This window comes from Pseudophryne corroboree, chromosome 1, assembly GCF_028390025.1.
Source record: "Pseudophryne corroboree isolate aPseCor3 chromosome 1, aPseCor3.hap2, whole genome shotgun sequence".
NCBI classification, from domain to species: domain Eukaryota; kingdom Metazoa; phylum Chordata; class Amphibia; order Anura; family Myobatrachidae; genus Pseudophryne; species Pseudophryne corroboree.
This window is the reverse complement of record NC_086444.1, coordinates 46952001-46971464: the sequence shown is the minus strand read 5'-3', so window position 1 is coordinate 46971464 and position 19464 is coordinate 46952001. Positions and strand designations below refer to the sequence as shown.

The window sequence follows — 19464 nt, the reverse complement described above, 5'->3', positions numbered from 1 at the left end:
CAAAGTGTCGTAAATACTGGTCAACGTATATGCTTGCTTTCTCAGTAAGGCTTCCCACGCCAGAGACTAACGGTCTTCCTGGTGGTATGGTCTCATTTTTATGAACTTTTGAGAGTAAGTATAATGTTGGTGTCACGGGTTTGTCATTCTTTAAAAAATCGATGTCCTTTTTGGAAATAGTACCTTGAGCCAATGCTTGTGAGATGATATTGTGGTATTGTGTTTTAAAACTTGAGGTCGGGTTAAAGGTCAAAGGTTTATAACATGACCGGTCTCTCAATTGTTTATTCAATTCTTTGATATACATGGTCCTCGGCCATAAAACTACATTGCCCCCTTTATCTGAGGGCTTGATAATGGTATCTTGCCATTGGGAGATATCTTTTAGCAGAAAAAACAACCCTGATCCAGGCGCTAATTTGTTAATTGTATTATTTACTCTTAATTTGAGATTTATAAATTTAGAGCTGCAATCTTTGTCCAGCTGTACTTGTGTACGTACAGCTAAAACTTGATCAAAACACTGATCAAGAAGCTACACAAGAAAAAAGAAAAGTGACTGATTGCGCTATTTCTCCAGGTGCGTATATGAATAAAAACACGTGTTTTTCACTTCTCTGGTGTTTATTTTAGTACAAACGCTATATCTCATACAACAATATAATAAAAAATTAAGTATGCATACTCATTAGGGGCACATTCTAAAAAATTATTTTATAATAATAAAAATGATGATATTTCTCTGTTTTAGACATCCAGTGCTCAAATCTATCAGAGACAATTAATAGTTACACTCCTGGATTAAAATGCAACATAATTTATGTATCCACAACGTTTAAACGGTGATTTTCCAAGGTGAAAACTCAGTTCTCTGTTTAAAGACACAGTTTCCACAACATTGAATATTGCTTATCTTCGTTGTATTAGAACTCAGTCTTTAGCATAGGACCACAGTTCTCATTCATATAATTGCAAAGTCCATAGACTGACAGTTTCTAAATAGAGCCGCTTACCACCGTGTCCGTGGATGCAGACGTGATGGGGAGATCCTCGCCGTGCACAGCGATGCTGGTTTGCTTTCCTTCTCCCCGTCCGTCCTCCGTGGTGGTAGCGGTGCTGGATGGTTTCTAACCCTCAACGTGAGTGGGGCTGCTTGTATGTGGACAATTTTCAGAATAGACTCTCCACCTTGCTAGCCGCGTCTCCTTTGATTGCAGTTCAGCTGGAGCGGCAGGTGTGTAGGAGGTCTCGTTGGTTGTCCTTAGCTCCCAATCCGGCAGGGTTGATCCCAAACAATGTCGCTGATCACTTGGCAGGGTGAAAGGCAATTCTCTAACGCGTTTCGCACACAGGTGCTTCCTCAAAGGAAGGAGACACCTGTGTGCGAAACGCGTTAGAGAATTGCCTTTCACCCTGCCAAGTGATCAGCGACATTGTTTGGGATCAACCCTGCCGGATTGGGAGCTAAGGACAACCAACGAGACCTCCTACACACCTGCCGCTCCAGCTGAACTGCAATCAAAGGAGACGCGGCTAGCAAGGTGGAGAGTCTATTCTGAAAATTGTCCACATACAAGCAGCCCCACTCACGTTGAGGGTTAGAAACCATCCAGCACCGCTACCACCACGGAGGACGGACGGGGAGAAGGAAAGCAAACCAGCATCGCTGTGCACGGCGAGGATCTCCCCATCACGTCTGCATCCACGGACACGGTGGTAAGCGGCTCTATTTAGAAACTGTCAGTCTATGGACTTTGCAATTATATGAATGAGAACTGTGGTCCTATGCTAAAGACTGAGTTCTAATACAACGAAGATAAGCAATATTCAATGTTGTGGAAACTGTGTCTTTAAACAGAGAACTGAGTTTTCACCTTGGAAAATCACCGTTTAAACGTTGTGGATACATAAATTATGTTGCATTTTAATCCAGGAGTGTAACTATTAATTGTCTCTGATAGATTTGAGCACTGGATGTCTAAAACAGAGAAATATCATCATTTTTATTATTATAAAATAATTTTTTAGAATGTGCCCCTAATGAGTATGCATACTTAATTTTTTATTATATTGTTGTATGAGATATAACGTTTGTACTAAAATAAACACCAGAGAAGTGAAAAACACGTGTTTTTATTCATATACGCACCTGGAGAAATAGCCCAATCAGTCACTTTTCTTTTTTCTTGAGATATCTTTTAGGGCAGATCTTTCCCCCTTAGACAAATTATCGTTACACAATTGATGAAAATGATGTTCATTAAAAAGAGTGTCCAGATGCCTGGATACTAGATCCAGATAGACCTGGACTGGAGGACAGATCTTGCAATCCGGAAAGAAAGTAGATTTCTTTTTAATTTTGGATGCGTCAAAGGGTTGTAGCATGTGTGGATCTCTTTCACTATCAGTGTCTAGTTCCTCCAGCATTCTTATCATGCTTATCATACTTTGGAGGAAGTAGGCCTGGGCTCCAGAGCAGTGGAGGAGATGCAGAGTGCTGCGGAGAGTGATCCCTGGAGACAACATGACACTGAGAGAAGTACTGGGCAGCGGCAGAGTGAACAGACCTCAGCGCCCGCTGGGAGTGGCGCTCACATACAGATCCCAGCACTATCTGCAAGCAGCATGAGGACACCGTGAGCCTGGAGAGGCACCGCAAAGGTAAATAAGATGTTCTAACACTCCAGATCATGACACTTGGGATGCCACCAGCTCCAGCACAGTAGTGGGCAGGACCAAGAGCTAAGTACCGTGGTACCCCCTTGTGTCACAGTCTCACTCCCCTCATGAAGTGCTCTGGGCTCATATAACGTTTCAAGGTGGTCAGAACCTCCATCAGTCCCACAGGTGGAGCGTAGTATTCCCCCCTTCATCCTGGTGTTTTATCAAAATAGGCCATCTGTAGCTTCAGAGGTGGCACTCGACTGAAGACCACCCCTCTAATGCACATGCGCCATTTTTCCAAATATCACTGGGAAGATGACACTGGCCGAAGAGAAAGCAAAATGCAATGTTCCCTCATGCCTCCCCTGTCCGCCTGGATCTGAACACCCCCCGCCCCCTCCCCCCCCCCCCCCCCACTCCCCCTGCAGAGTGTGCTGGGCCGCATTACAGTCTCTCAAATTTTTAAACCGATATGCACCTTTCACCTCACCTTTTTGAGTTTTCTTGTGTGTCACGTTTTGTGAGGGTTTTGGGTGAGACCCTTATGGGATGCCCTCTCCCCTAGTCTCCAGAGGCTCTCTCCATCTGGGGAGAGTCAAAGATACCTTTTCTAAGGGGCAGGCTTTGGCCAACCCTGGGGAGAAATGGGCGACCCCAAAGTGTGAGACGGTGGGAAGCCTGAAGACCCTTGTCCCCTAAGGAGTCTTTTGGCTCCAGGGTTCAGGGTTTCAAGGGGTTCCTCCGAGCTTCGGCAAGGGAGGATCTGAAAATCCTCTTTTCCCCTCATTGGCTCTTTTGGCTCTGAAGGTTTGGGAAGTTCCATGCCCCCAGCACGAAGTGTAGAAGCCACGCACCTTGTGCTTTATAAAAAATAAAAATAAAGTGCAAACATTAAGTATCGCACAACTGTGTCCATGGGGATTTACAAAGTATTCCGGCTCTTGTTCCCGGGATCTCCAGATAGTATTAGTCGCAGTAACCACTGGTCTACATACCACAAAAGGTCCTGGAGAGTGATCCATAGGATCCCATCCCAGTACTCTCCACACCCTGGTTGTCACCAGACTGCATGGCGATTCCGCCTCAGACGCTGTATGTGTAGTATGAGAGATCACCGCTAGGGGCGCAGTCATACCTCCGCCTCTGACGTTGTATATGCAGTATGTATGGTCACCGCTAGGAGCGCTGTCACACCCTAGCCTCGCAGGCCGCGCAGCTCCGGCCTCTATGATGATGATGATGATGCGGAAGTGACAGTCACTAGTTCCGGACGGTGAGAGGAGACGGAGCGGAAGAAGGTACCGTGTCTGTGCGTTATATGGGGGATAGCACAGTAACATGTCACCTGCTGCGCTGCGTTATACATTGTATATGGGGCGGTGTCAGGGCCGGGAGAATGCTGGTTGCGGGGCGGCGTGTGACAGGGCAGGAGGCTGCAGTGCAGTGTATGGCAGGACAGGAGTATACATTGCAGTGTATTGAAGAGTAGGGGGATTTGGTAGATGCTAGATCCAAGTGGCCAAAGGGACCTATGACGTCAGGGGAGGAGCCACGTCACCAGGGGGAGGGAGTAGGCCAGCGGGATATTTATTCTACTATCCACGCCACCAACTATTACCTTTAGTAACCCGGTGGTGAGCGAGCGAGCCACCGAGCCCAAAGGGTGGCGAGCGTACCTGGAGATGTGGCTCCGCCACCTGGTGACGTCAAAGGTCCATTACCCCACTCCGATTTAGAACCAACCAGGGGTATTTGGGCAGTGTATGGCAGGATGTGGAGTTGCGGGGTGGCAGCGTATGGCATGATGTGGGGCGGCAGCAGCGTATGACAGGACATGGAGATGTGGGGTGGCGGCAGCGTATGCCAGGACGTGCAGATGCGGGGCGGCAGCGTATGTCAGGACGTGGAGATGTGGGGTGGCAGCGTATGGCAGGACGTGGAGATGCGAGGCGGCAGCGTATGGTAGGACGTGGAGATGCGAGGCATCAGCGTATGGTAGGACATGGAGATGTGGGGTGGCGGCAGCGTATATCAGGACGTGGAGATGCGGGGAGGCAGCGTATGGCAGGATGTGGGGTATGAGCATATGGCAGGACGTGGAGATGTGGGGTGGCAGCATATGGCATGGCGTGGAGATGTGGGGTGGCAGTGTATGGCAGGACATGGAGATGTGGGGTGGCAGCATATGGCAGGACGTGGAGATGTGGGGTGGCAGTGTATGGCAGGACATGGAGATGTGGGGTGGCAGCATATGGCAGGGCGTGGAGATGTGGGGTGGCAGCATATGGCAGGGCGTGGAGATGTGGGGTGGCAGCATATGGCAGGAACGTGGAGATGCGGGGTGGCAGTGTATGACAGGACGTGGAGATTGCAGCATATGGCAGGGCGTGGAGATGCTGGGCTGCAGCGTATGGCAGGACGTGGAGATGTGGGGAGGCAGCGTATGGCAGGACGTGGAGATGTGGGGAGGCAGCATATGGCAGGACGTGGAGATGCGGGTGGCAGTGTATGGCAGGACGTGGAGATCCGGGTCTGCAGCATATGGCAGGACGTGCAGATGCGGGGCAGTAGCGTATAGCAGGACGTGCAGATGCGAGGCGGCAGCGTATGGCAGGACGTGCAGGTACGAGGCGGCAGCGTATGGCAGGACGTGCAGATGCGGGGCGGCAGCATATGGCAGGATGTGGGGCGGCAGCGTATGGCAGGACGTGCAGATGCGGGGCGGCAGCGTTTGGCAGGACGTGCAGATGCGGGGCGGCAGTGTATGTCAGGACGTGCAGATGCGGGGCGGCAGCGTTTGGCAGCACATAGAGATATTGAGTTGGATATCACTGTCAACATTTGAAAAATGAATTAGCAGCTCTTCCAACACACCCAGGAGGTGGCTGCCTGGTGTCTTTTTCTGTTTCGGGGTGTTGGCAGTAACCCTGATCCCCAGCCTTCCGCTCAGTTTTATAATCACTTTTCTCTATCGTCCTAAGTGGATGCTGGGGTTCCTGAAAGGACCATGGGGAATAGCGGCTCCGCAGGAGACAGGGCACAAAAGTAAAGCTTTTACAGGTCAGGTGGTGTGCACTGGCTCCTCCCCCCATGACCCTCCTCCAGACTCCAGTTAGATTTTTGTGCCCGGCCGAGAAGGGTGCAATTCTAGGTGGCTCTCATAAAGAGCTGCTTAGAGAGTTTAGCTTAGGTTTTTTATTTTACAGTGATTCCTGCTGGCAACAGGATCACTGCAACGAGGGACAGAGGGGAGAAGAAGTGAACTCACCTGCGTGCAGGATGGATTGGCTTCTTGGCTACTGGACATGAAGCTCCAGAGGGACGATCACAGGTACAGCCTGGATGGTCACCGGAGCCACGCCGCCGGCCCCCTCACAGATGCTGAAGCAAGAAGAGGTCCAGAATCGGCGGCTGAAGACTCCTGCAGTCTTCTTAAGGTAGCGCACAGCACTGCAGCTGTGCGCCATTTTCCTCTCAGCACACTTCACACGGCAGTCACTGAGGGTGCAGGGCGCTGGGGGGGGAGCGCCCTGGGAGGCAAATGAAAACCTTTAAAAAGGCTAAAAATACCTCACATATAGCCCCAGAGGCTATATGGAGATATTTACCCCTGCCTAAATGTACTAAATAGCGGGAGACGAGCCCGCCGGAAAAGGGGCGGGGCCTATCTCCTCAGCACACGGCGCCATTTTCTGTCACAGCTCCGCTGGTCAGGAAGGCTCCCAGGTCTCTCCCCTGCACTGCACTACAGAAACAGGGTATAACAGAGAGGGGGGGCAAAATAAATGGCTATATATATATTAATATAAAAGCAGCTATAAGGGAGCACTTAATCATAAGGCTATCCCTGTCATATATAGCGCTTTTTGGTGTGTGCTGGCAGACTCTCCCTCTGTCTCCCCAAAGGGCTAGTGGGTCCTGTCTTCGTATAGAGCATTCCCTGTGTGTCTGCTGTGTGTCGGTACGTGTGTGTCGACATGTATGAGGACGTTATTGGTGTGGAGGCGGAGCAATTGCCAAATATGAGGATGTCACCTCCTAGGGGGTCGACACCAGAATGGATGCCTTTATTTGTGGAATTACGGGATAGCGTCAACTCGCTTAAGCAGTCGTTTGCCGACATGAGGCGGCCGGACACTCAATTAGTGCCTGTCCAGGCGCCTCAAACACCGTCAGGGGCTGTAAAACGCCCCTTGCCTCAGTCGGTCGACACAGACCCAGACACAGGCACTGATTCCGGTGGTGAAGGTGACGAATCAACCGTATTTTCCAGTAGGGCCACACGTTATATGATTTTGGCAATAAAGGAGATGTTACATTTAGCTGATACTACAGGTACCACTAAACAGGGTATTATGTGGGGTGTGAAAAAACTACCAGTAGTTTTTACCGAATCAGAAGAATTAAATGACGTGTGTGATGAAGCGTGGGGTGCCCCGATAAAAAACTGCTAATTTCAAAGAAGTTATTGGCTTTATACCCTTTCCCGCCAGAGGTTAGGGAGCGCTGGGAAACACCTCCTAGGGTGGACAAAGCGCTAACACGCTTATCAAAACAAGTGGCGTTACCCTCTCCTGAGACGGCCGCACTTAAAGATCCATCAGATAGGAGGATGGAAAATATCCAAAAAGGTATATACACACATGCAGGTGTTATACTACGACCAGCTATTGCGACTGCCTGGATGTGCAGTGCTGGGGTAGTTTGGTCAGAGTCCCTGATCGAAAATATTGATACCCTGGACAGGGACAATATTTTACTGTCGTTAGAACAAATAAAGGATGCATTTCTTTATATGCGTGATGCACAGAGAGATATCTGCACACTGGCATCACGGGTAAGTGCTATGTCCATTTCGGACAGAAGAGCTTTATGGACACGACAGTGGACAGGCGATGCGTAGAGGAGTTATTTGGGGTCGGTCTATCGGATTTGGTGGCCACGGCTACGGCCGGGAAATCCACCTTTCTACCTCAAGTCACTCTCCAACAGAAAAAGGCACCGACCTTTCAACCGCAGCCCTTTCGTTCCTTTAAAAATAAGAGAGCAAAGGGCTATTCATATCTGCCACGAGGCAGAGGACGAGGGAAGAGACAGCAACAGGCAGCTCCTTCCCAGGAACAGAAGCCCTCCCCGGCTTCTACAAAAGCCTCAGCATGACGCTGGGGCTTCGCAAGCGGACTCGGGGGCGGTAGGCGGTCGTCTCAAAAATTACAGCGCGCAGTGGGCTCACTCGCAGGTAAATCCCTGGATCCTGCAGATAATATCTCAGGGGTACAGGTTGAAATTAGAGACAGAGCCACCTCGCCGTTTCCTGAAGTCTGCTTTACCAACGTCCCCCTCAGAAAGGGAGACGGTTTTGGAAGCCATTCACAAGCTGTATTCTCAGCAGGTGATAGTCAAGGTACCTCTTCTACAACAAGGGAAGGGGTATTATTCCACTCTTTTTGTGGTACCGAAGCCGGATGGCTCGGTAAGGCCTATTCTAAATCTGAAGTCCTTGAACCTGTACATAAAGAAGTTCAAGTTCAAGATGGAGTCACTCAGAGCAGTGATAGCGAACCTGGAAGAAGGGGACTTTATGGTATCCTTGGACATCAAGGATGCGTATCTCCACGTTCCAATTACCCCTCACACCAGGGGTACCTCAGGTTCGTTGTACAAAACTGTCACTATCAGTTTCAGACGCTGCCGTTTGGTTTGTCCACGGCACCTCGGGTCTTTACAAAGGTAATGGCCGAGATAATATTTCTTCTTCGAAGAAAAGGCGTATTAATTATCCCATACTTGGACGATCTCCTAATAAGGGCAAGGTCCAGAGAACAGCTAGAGATGGGTTTAGCACTATCTCAAGAGGTGCTAAAGCAGCACGGATGGATTCTGAATATTCCAAAATCCCAATTAATGCCGACAACTCGTCTGCTGTTCCTGGGGATGATTCTGGACACAGTTCAGAAAAAGGTTTTTCTTCCCGAAGAAAAAGCCAAGGAGTTATCTGACCTGGTCAGGAACCTCCTAAAACCAGGAAAGGTGTCTGTACATCAATGCACAAGAGTCCTGGGAAAAAATGGTAGCTTCTTACGAAGCAATCCCTTTCGGCAGATTCCATGCAAAGGGAGCTGCTGGACAAATGGTCAGGGTCGCATCTTCAGATGCACCTGCGGATAACCCTGTCGCCGAGGACAAGGGTATCCCTTCTGTGGTGGTTGCAGGAGGCTCATCTATTGGAGGGCCGCAGATTCGGCATGCAGGATTGGATCCTGGTGACCACGGATGCCAGCCTGAGAGGCTGGGGAGCAGTCACACAGGGAAAAAATTTCCAGGGAGTGTGGTCGAGCCTGAAAAAGTCTCTTCACATAAGCATTCTGGAACTAAGAGCAATCTACAATGCTCTAAGCCAGGCGGAACCTCTGCTTCAAGGAAGACCGGTGTTGATCCAGTCGGACAACATCACGGCAGTCGCCCATGTAAACAGACAGGGCGGCACAAGAAGCAGGAGGGCAATGGCAGAAGCTGCCAGGATCCTTCGCTGGGCGGAGAATCACGTGATAGCACTGTCAGCAGTATTCATCCCGGGCGTGGACAACTGGGAAGCAGACTTCCTCAGCAGACACGACCTTCACCCGGGAGAGTGGGGACTTCATCCAGAAGTTTTCCACATGCTATTAAACCGTTGGGTAAAACCAATGGTGGACATGATGGCGTCTCGCCTCAACAAAACACTGGACAGGTATTGCGCCAGGTCAAGAGATCCGCAGGCAATAGCTGTGGACGCGCTGGTAACACCTTGGGTGTACCAGTCGGTATATGTGTTTCCTCCTCTGCCTCTCATACCAAAGGTATTGAGGATTATACGGCAAAGAGGAGTAAGACTAGTGGCTCCGGATTGGCCAAGAAGGACTTGGTACCCGGAACTTCAAGAGATGATCACGGACGATCCGTGGCCTCTACTTCTGAGAAGGGACCTGCTTCAGCAGGGTCCTTGTCTTTTTCAAGACTTACCGCGGCTGCGTTTGACGGCATGGCGTTTGAATGCCAGATCCTAAAAGGAAAAGGCATTCCAGAAGAAGTCATTCCTACCTTGATAAAGGCAAGGTAGGAAGTCACCGCGAAGCTTTATCGCCGTATTGGGCGAAAATATGTTGCGTGGTGCGAGCAGCGGAGTGCTCCGATGGAGGAATTTCAACTGGGTCGTTTTCCTACATTTCCTGCAATCAGGATTGTCTTTGGGTCTCAAATTGGGATCTATTAAGGTTCAAATTTCGGCCCTATCAATATTCTTCCAAAAAGAATTGGCCTCGGTCCCTGAGGTCCAGATTTTTATCAAAGGAGTACTGCATATACAGCCTCCTGTGGTGCCTAAGGTGGCACCGTGGGATCTAAATGTAGTTTTAGATTTCCTCAAATCCAATTGGTTTGAACCACTAAAGAATGTGGATTTGAAATATCTCACATGGAAAGTGACTATGTTACTGGCCCTGGCTTCGGCCGGGAGAGTATCTGAACTGGCGGCTTTGTTTTATAAAAGCACTTATTTAATTTTCCATTCGACATAGGGCAGAGCTGCGGACGCGTCCGCATTTTCTCCCTAAGGTGGTATCAGCGTTTCACCTGAACCAGCCTATTGTAGTGCCTGCGGCTACAGACGACTTGAAGGACTCCAAGTTGTTGGACGTTGTCAGAGCCTTAAAAATATACATTTAAAGGACGGCTGGAGTCAGAAAATCTGACTCGCTGTTTATACTGTATGCACCCAACAAGTTGGGTGCACCTGCTTCTAAGCAGTCGATTGCTCGTTGGATTTGTAACAAAATTCAACTTGTACATTCTGTGGCAGGCCTGCCACAGCCTAAATCTGTTAAGGCCCATTCCGCAAGGAAGGTGGGCTCATCTTGGGCGGCTGCCCGAGGGGTCTCGGCATTACAACTCTGCCGAGCAGCTACGTGGTCAGGGGAGAACACGTTTGTAAATTTTTGCAAATTTGATACCCTGGCAAAGGAGGACCTGGAGTTCTCTCATTCGGTGCTGCAGAGTCATCCGCACTCTCCCGCCCGTTTGGGAGCTTTGGTATAATCCCCATGGTCCTTTCAGGAACCCCAGCATCCACTTAGGACGATAGAGAAAATAAGAATTTACTTACCGATAATTCTATTTCTCGGAGTCCGTAGTGGATGCTGGGCGCCCATCCCAAGTGCGGATTATCTGCAATACTTGTACATAGTTATTGTTAACTAATTCGGGTTATTGTTTAGGAAGCCATCTTTCAGAGGCTCCTCTGTTATCATACTGTTAACTGGGTTTAGATCACAAGTTGTACGGTGTGATTGGTGTGGCTGGTATGAGTCTTACCCGGGATTCAAAATCCTCCCTTATTGTGTACGCTCGTCCGGGCACAGTACCTAACTGGAGTCTGGAGGAGGGTCATGGGGGGAGGAGCCAGTGCACACCACCTGACCTGTAAAAGCTTTACTTTTGTGCCCTGTCTCCTGCGGAGCCGCTATTCCCCATGGTCCTTTCAGGAACCCCAGCATCCACTACGGACTCCGAGAAATAGAATTATCGGTAAGTAAATTCTTATTTTACATTGCAAGATGGGTTTAAAGTTTTCCTTCTGTTATCAATGTTGCTCTTCCAAGGCTGCTTATGCAGCAATCTGCGTCCGTCTCCGAATAACCCTCCATGTCTGTAGGCAGTATGGGGTCTGACCTGGAGTTCCATAGGGTTTCACTGTGCTTTGAGGGTGTTTTAAGAATTGCAGTGTTTTTCTGGTACCGATCAGCTGTGTTTCCGGCTAAGCTGTCACAGTGGGGTCTGTATTTGTTGCCCTGGCTCTGGTTCAGTGTGTTTAAGGGTAGTGATGCCATCTAGTGTGGAATCCGTATCACTGCAGTTTCTCTATCGTCCTAGTGGATGCTGGGGTTCCTGAAAGGACCATGGGGAATAGCGGCTCCGCAGGAGACAGGGCACAAAAAGTAAAGCTTTTCCAGATCAGGTGGTGTGCACTGGCTCCTCCCCCTATGACCCTCCTCCAGACTCCAGTTAGATTTTTGTGCCCGGCCGAGAAGGGTGCAATCTAGGTGGCTCTCCTAAAGAGCTGCTTAGAAAAAGTTTAGCTTAGGTTTTTTATTTTACAGTGAGTCCTGCTGGCAACAGGATCACTGCAACGAGGGACTGAGGGGAGAAGAAGTGAACTCACCTGCGTGCAGGATGGATTGGCTTCTTGGCTACTGGACATCAGCTCCAGAGGGACGATCACAGGTACAGCCTGGATGGTCACCGGAGCCGCGCCGCCGGCCCCCTTGCAGATGCTGAAGTCAGAAGAGGTCCAAAATCGGCGGCTGAAGACTCCTGCAGTCTTCTAAAGGTAGCGCACAGCACTGCAGCTGTGCGCCATTTTCCTCTCAGCACACTTCACACGCAGTCACTGAGGGTGCAGGGCGCTGGGGGGGGCGCCCTGGGAGGCAAATGTAACCTATATAAAGGCTAAAAATACCTCACATATAGCCCCCAGAGGCTATATGGAGATATTTAACCCCTGCCTGGATTCACTAAATAGCGGGAGACGAGCCCGCCAAAAAAGGGGCGGGGCCTATCTCCTCAGCACACGGCGACATTTCCTCTCACAGCTCCGCTGGTCAGGACGGCTCCCAGGTCTCTCCCCTGCACTGCACTACAGAAGCAGGGTAAAACAGAGAGGGGGGGCAAATTTATGGCGATATTTTTATATATATATAAAGCAGCTATAAGGGAGCACTTATTATAAGGCTATCCCTGTTATATATAGCGCTTTTGGTGTGTGCTGGCAAACTCTCCCTCTGTCTCCCCAAAGGGCTAGTGGGTCCTGTCTTCGTTAGGAGCATTCCCTGTGTGTCTGCTGTGTGTCGGTACGTGTGTGTCGACATGTATGAGGACGATATTGGTGTGGAGGCGGAGCAATTGCCAAATATGAGGATGTCATCCCCTAGGGAGTCGACACCAGAATGGATGCCTTTATTTATGGAACTACGGGATAGTGTCAACACGCTAAAGCAGTCGTTTGACGACATGAGACGGCCGGACAATCAATTAGTGCCTGTCCAGGCGACTCAAACACCGTCAGGGGCTGTAAAACGCCCTTTGCCTCAGTCGGTCGACACAGACCCAGACACAGGCACTGACTCCAGTGGTGACGGTGACGAATCAACCGTATTTTCCAGTAGGGCCACACGTTATATGATTTTGGCAATGAAGGAGGCGTTACATTTAGCTGATACTACAGGTACCACTAAACAGGGTATTATGTGGGGTGTGAAAAAACTACCTATAGTTTTTCCTGAATCAGAAGAATTAAATGACGTGTGTAATGAAGCGTGGGTTGCTCCTGATAAAAAGCTGATAATTTCAAAGAAATTATTGGCATTATACCCTTTCCCGCCAGAGGTTAGGGAGCGCTGGGAAACATCTCCTAGGGTGGACAAGGCGCTAACACGCTTATCTAAACAAGTGGCGTTACCCTCTCCTGAGACGGCCGCACTTAAAGATCCATCAGATAGGAGGATGGAAAATATCCAAAAAAGTATATACACACATGCAGGTGTTATACTACGACCAGCTATAGCGACTGCCTGGATGTGCAGTGCTGGGGTAGTTTGGTCAGAGTCCCTGATTGAAAATATTGATACCCTGGACAGGGACAATATTTTACTGTCGTTAGAACAAATAAAGGATGCATTTCTTTATATGCGTGATGCACAGAGGGATATCTGCACACTGGCATCACGGGTAAGTGCTATGTCCATTTCGGCCAGAAGAGCTTTATGGACGCGACAGTGGACAGGCGATGCGGATTCAAAACGGCATATGGAAGTTTTGCCGTATAAAGGGGAGGAGTTATTTGGAGTCGGTCTATCAGATTTGGTGGCCACGGCTACAGCCGGGAAATCCACCTTTCTACCTCAAGTCACTCCCCAACAGAAAAAGGCACCGACTTTTCAACCGCAGCCCTTTCGTTCCTTTAAAAATAAGAGAGCAAAGGGCTATTCATATCTGCCACGAGGCAGAGGTCGAGGGAAGAGACAGCAACAGGCAGCTCCTTCCCAGGAACAGAAGCCCTCCCCGGCTTCTACAAAAGCCTCAGCATGACGCTGGGGCTTCTCAAGCGGACTCGGGGACGGTGGGCGGTCGTCTCAAAAATTACAGCGCGCAGTGGGCTCACTCGCAAGTAGATCCCTGGATCCTGCAGATAATATCTCAGGGGTACAGGTTGGAATTAGAGACAGATCCACCTCGCCGTTTCCTGAAGTCTGCTTTACCAACGTCCCCCTCCGAAAGGGAGACGGTTTTGGAAGCCATTCACAAGCTGTACTCTCAGCAGGTGATAGTCAAGGTACCTCTTCTACAACAAGGGAAGGGGTATTATTCCACTCTTTTTGTGGTACCGAAGCCGGATGGCTCGGTAAGGCCTATTCTAAATCTGAAGTCCTTGAACCTGTACATAAAGAAGTTCAAGTTCAAAATGGAGTCACTCAGAGCAGTGATAGCGAACCTGGAAGAGGGGGATTTTATGGTATCCTTGGACATCAAGGATGCGTATCTCCACGTTCCAATTTACCCCTCACACCAGGGGTACCTCAGGTTCGTTGTACAAAACTGTCACTATCAGTTTCAGACGCTGCCGTTCGGATTGTCCACGGCACCTCAGGTCTTTACAAAGGTAATGGCCGAGATGATGATTCTTCTTCGAAGAAAAGGCATATTAATTATCCCATACTTGGACGATCTCCTAATAAGAGCAAGGTCCAGAGAACAGCTAGAGATGGGATTAGCACTGTCTCAAGAAGTGCTAAAACAGCACGGGTGGATTCTGAATATTCCAAAATCCCAGTTAATGCCGACAACTCGTCTGCTGTTCCTAGGGATGATTCTGGACACGGTTCAGAAAAAGGTTTTTCTCCCGGAGGAAAAAGCCAAGGAGTTATCCGAGCTTGTCAGGAACCTCCTAAAACCAGGAAAGGTGTCTGTACATCAATGCACAAGAGTCCTGGGAAAAATGGTGGCTTCTTATGAAGCAATTCCATTCGGCAGATTCCACGCAAGAATTTTCCAAAGGGATCTGTTGGACAAATGGTCAGGGTCGCATCTTCAGATGCACCTGCGGATAACCCTGTCTCCAAGGACAAGGGTGTCTCTTCTGTGGTGGTTGCAGAGTGCTCATCTATTGGAGGGCCGCAGATTCGGCATACAGGATTGGATCCTGGTGACCACGGACGCCAGCCTGAGAGGCTGGGGAGCAGTCACACAAGGAAGAAACTTCCAGGGAGTATGGACGAGCCTGGAAACGTCTCTTCACATAAACATTCTGGAACTAAGAGCAATCTACAATGCTCTAAGCCAGGCAGAACCTCTGCTTCAGGGAAAACCGGTGTTGATCCAGTCGGACAACATCACGGCAGTCGCCCATGTGAACAGACAGGGCGGCACAAGAAGCAGGAGTGCAATGGCAGAAGCTGCAAGGATTCTTCGCTGGGCAGAGAATCATGTGATAGCACTGTCAGCAGTGTTCATCCCGGGAGTGGACAACTGGGAAGCAGACTTCCTCAGCAGACACGATCTTCACCCGGGAGAGTGGGGACTTCATCCAGAAGTCTTCCACATGCTGGTAACCCGTTGGGAAAGACCAATGGTGGACATGATGGCGTCTCGCCTCAACAAAAAACTGGACAGGTATTGCGCCAGGTCAAGAGATCCGCAGGCAATAGCTGTGGACGCGCTGGTAACGCCTTGGGTGTACCAGTCGGTGTATGTGTTTCCTCCTCTGCCTCTCATACCAAAAGTATTGAGAATTATACGGCAAAGAGGCGTAAGAACGATACTAGTGGTTCCGGATTGGCCAAGAAGGACTTGGTACCCGGAACTTCAAGAGATGATCACGGAAGATCCGTGGCCTCTACCTCTAAGGAGGGACTTGCTTCAGCAGGGTCCCTGTCTGTTTCAAGACTTACCGCGGCTGCGTTTGACGGCATGGCGGTTGAACGCCGGATCCTAAAGGAAAAAGGCATGCCGGAAGAAGTCATTCATACTTTGATTAAAGCAAGGAAGGAAGTAACCGTGCAACATTATCACCGAATTTGGCGAAAATATGTTGCGTGGTGCGAAGATCGGAGTGCTCCGACGGAGGAATTTCAACTGGGTCGATTCCTACATTTCCTGCAATCAGGATTGTCTATGGGTCTCAAATTGGGATCTATTAAGGTTCAAATTTCGGCCCTGTCGATTTTCTTTCAAAAAGAATTGGCTTCAGTCCCTGAAGTCCAGACCTTTGTTAAGGGAGTGCTGCATATACAGCCTCCTGTGGTGCCTCCAGTGGCACCGTGGGATCTCAATGTGGTTTTGGACTTTCTAAAATCTCATTGGTTTGAACCACTAAAAAAGGTGGATTTGAAATATCTCACATGGAAAGTGACCATGCTTCTAGCCCTGGCTTCGGCCAGGAGAGTGTCAGAACTGGCAGCTTTATCTTACAAAAGCCCATATCTGATTTTCCATTCGGACAGGGCAGAACTGCGGACTCGTCCGCATTTTCTCCCTAAGGTGGTGTCAGCATTTCATCTGAACCAGCCTATTGTAGTGCCTGCGGCTACAAGTGACTTGGAGGACTCCAAGTTACTGGACGTTGTCAGAGCATTAAAAATATATATTGCAAGGACAGCTGGAGTCAGAAAATCTGACTCGTTGTTTATATTGTATGCACCCAACAAGATGGGTGCTCCTGCGTCTAAGCAGACGATTGCTCGTTGGATCTGTAGCACAATCCAACTTGCACATTCTGTGGCAGGCCTGCCACAGCCTAAATCTGTAAAGGCCCACTCCACAAGGAAGGAGGGGTCTCGGCATTACAACTTTGCCGAGCAGCTACGTGGTCAGGGGAGAACACGTTTGTAAAATTTTACAAATTTGATACTCTGGCTAAGGAGGACCTGGAGTTCTCTCATTCGGTGCTGCAGAGTCATCCGCACTCTCCCGCCCGTTTGGGAGCTTTGGTATAATCCCCATGGTCCTTTCAGGAACCCCAGCATCCACTAGGACGATAGAGAAAATAAGATTTTACTTACCGATAAATCTATTTCTCGGAGTCCGTAGTGGATGCTGGGCGCCCATCCCAAGTGCGGATTATCTGCAATAATTGTACATAGTTATTGTTAACAAATTCGGGTTATTGTTGAAGGAAGCCATCTTTCAGAGGCTCCGCTGTTATCATACTGTTAACTGGGTTTAGATCACAAGTTGTACGGTGTGATTGGTGTGGCTGGTATGAGTCTTACCCGGGATTCAAAATCCTCCCTTATTGTGTACGCTCGTCCGGGCACAGTACCTAACTGGAGTCTGGAGGAGGGTCATAGGGGGAGGAGCCAGTGCACACCACCTGATCTGGAAAAGCTTTACTTTTTGTGCCCTGTCTCCTGCGGAGCCGCTATTCCCCATGGTCCTTTCAGGAACCCCAGCATCCACTACGGACTCCGAGAAATAGATTTATCGGTAAGTAAAATCTTATTTTCTCTTCCGTCCACAGACATGGGGAGTTACTAAGGAAAACAGGTTACGTAAATGAACATGTGATGTAACCTATAAACAGTACAAAAAATACTCTGACTATAGAGTGTCTATTACTATACACGGGATTTGCTGATCCGTTCCTTCACTCTTTATTATTGAACTTACTAAAAAATTGTAGCAGTGTTAAGGACCCTACACATTGCGTGATCCGCCGATGGGCGACCCGGCGGCGGGGGGGAGGTGACGGGGGGAAGAGTGAAGTTTCTTCACTCCCCCGTCACCCGGCTCCATAGCAGTGCAGGCAAATATGGACGAGATCGTCCATATTGGCCTACACGCACAAGCAACGGGGCACCAGCGATAAATGAGTGCGGGCCGCGCATCGTTCATCATTGGTGCCTCCACACTGAACGATATGAACGGTATCTCGTTCATTAATGAACAAGATCGTTCATATCTTTCACTCATATCGCCCAGTGTGTAGGGTCTATTAGTACATTTTTCTCCAATCATTTATACATTTTCGGTGAAGAAAACAAACCCCAAACTCTTATCCTGTGTTTTTTTCCCCCCCTTCTACTAAAAGGTGATGCCACAAACAAATCCAGCTGTTTTTGTAAATGTCCCCAGTTGGCTGTCAAGATTAGTTTTTACAATGTGCTTTTCCCTGCAGACCAGCAGCCATGGTGTGTATCCCCTGCATTGTCATTCCAGTCCTCCTGTGGGTCTACAAGAAGTTCTTGGAGCCCATCGTGTACCCTTTCATATCTCCATTTATCAACCGAATCTGGCCAAAGAAATGTGTACAGAGCGCTCCGGCCTCCGCCAGCAAGGAGAAGGCAGAGTGTAATGGCAGCAGTGAGGTATGTATATGCTGTGTGTACTAGTTACAGAGTGTACCAGTACCTCTCTATCCTGCTTCTAGTCTCATATCTCTCCTCTTATACCCTCACACATCAGCTGAGACCTGTCTGCTGTACTAATCCCAAACTCAACCAACAGTGAGAGGGATTAAAGAGGTTGCCCATAGCAACCCGTCTGTTTCTGGCTAGCATTATCAAGTATGTTCCATTAATGATAGGCAGAAGGCCGTTGATACATCTCTCCCTTATTCCAAGAGAAAAATTATGAGCCAAACGTTCTCTCTAATTACAGCCCCAGTGCTCGGCTTCCATCCCCCTCTAAGGGGTCAATTCTATTCGGCAACTAAAGAATAGCGCCGGGAATTAGCTCCCGACGCTATTCAATTCTGCTACTAGTTGCCCGCAATTGTCGGGAATTCTTCTCTCATCCCCGGGGGATGAGAGAATAAACCCGACAAAAGTGCTGCCTCGCGGCCGGCGCGAGGCTGATTCTGTCGGGAATCAGCCTCGCGCCGGGTAGTTAAGTCGGAGAATGCCCGTTCTCCCGACAAAACTACCTGTTAAGTCGGCGAGAACGGGACATCGCCGACTTAACTTTAGCTGAATTGAATAGCGTCGGGAGCTAATTCCCGGCGCTATTCTTTAGTTGCCGAATAGAATTGACCCCATAGTTACTGGAGACTTTCCTGCGGTCGCCTCACACTACCTACTAGACCCACTTGAATCCGGCGTTTGCTCCAAACACTCCACAGAGAGCACTAATTAAGGTGGTGAATGATCTGGTTACTGCTGAGTCCAATGCCCATTACTTCTTATTCTACTGGATCTCTCTCCTTATATGAACACTACACTCCCCAGGTCTTCAGGACATTTTCCTTTCCTGGTTCTTCTCCTTCTTATCACATCGCTCGGTCAGTGTTTCTCTGTATCCACTTCCTCTTCGCTTCCCCTATCAATTAGAGACCGCAAGGCTCAGTCTTAGGACCTCTGCTTTTCTCTATCTACACCACCTCTCCTGGAGAACTCACCGGCTCTTGTAGTTTCTTTATCATCTCATGTGGTTGATACCTAAAACTACCTAACCTCTCCCGGGGGTATATTTACTAAAGTGCAGCTTTTCAGAAGTGGAGGTGTTGCCCATGGCAACCAAATCATATTCTAGCTACTATCTTCTAGAAAGTGCTAATTAAATCTTAAATAGAATCTGCTTGGTTGCTATGGGCAACATCGGTACATCGGAAAACTTGCACTTCAGTAAATATACCCCCTGATCTCTCAACATCTGTGGTGGCCCGTGTCACTGAGGGGCAGATGTATTAGGTAATAAAGGGAAGAAAAGTAAAGAAAAAGTGACCTTTGTTGGGAGCACTCACTCTTGGAAACAATGTTAGTTTAATTTATGCGT

The 19464-nt window shown here is 49.0% G+C and overlaps 1 protein-coding gene across 2 annotated transcripts in view; it reads left to right on the top strand.

Moving 5' to 3' along the window:
- Positions 1-3856: 3856 nt before the first annotated feature.
- Positions 3857-19464, top strand: part of C1H18orf32 (chromosome 1 C18orf32 homolog) — a 47916-nt gene continuing 32308 nt past the window's right edge. Inside the window, exons 1-2 of one of the 2 annotated variants that reach the window (XM_063959160.1) lie at positions 3857-3962; positions 17870-18059. In XM_063959160.1, the coding sequence (XP_063815230.1) occupies positions 17880-18059 (180 nt within the window). In that variant the 5' untranslated portion in view covers positions 3857-3962; positions 17870-17879. Of the gene's footprint in view, positions 3963-4308; positions 4377-17869; positions 18060-19464 lie in introns of those variants that run through there. The other variant, XM_063959171.1, reaches the window with a different exon arrangement.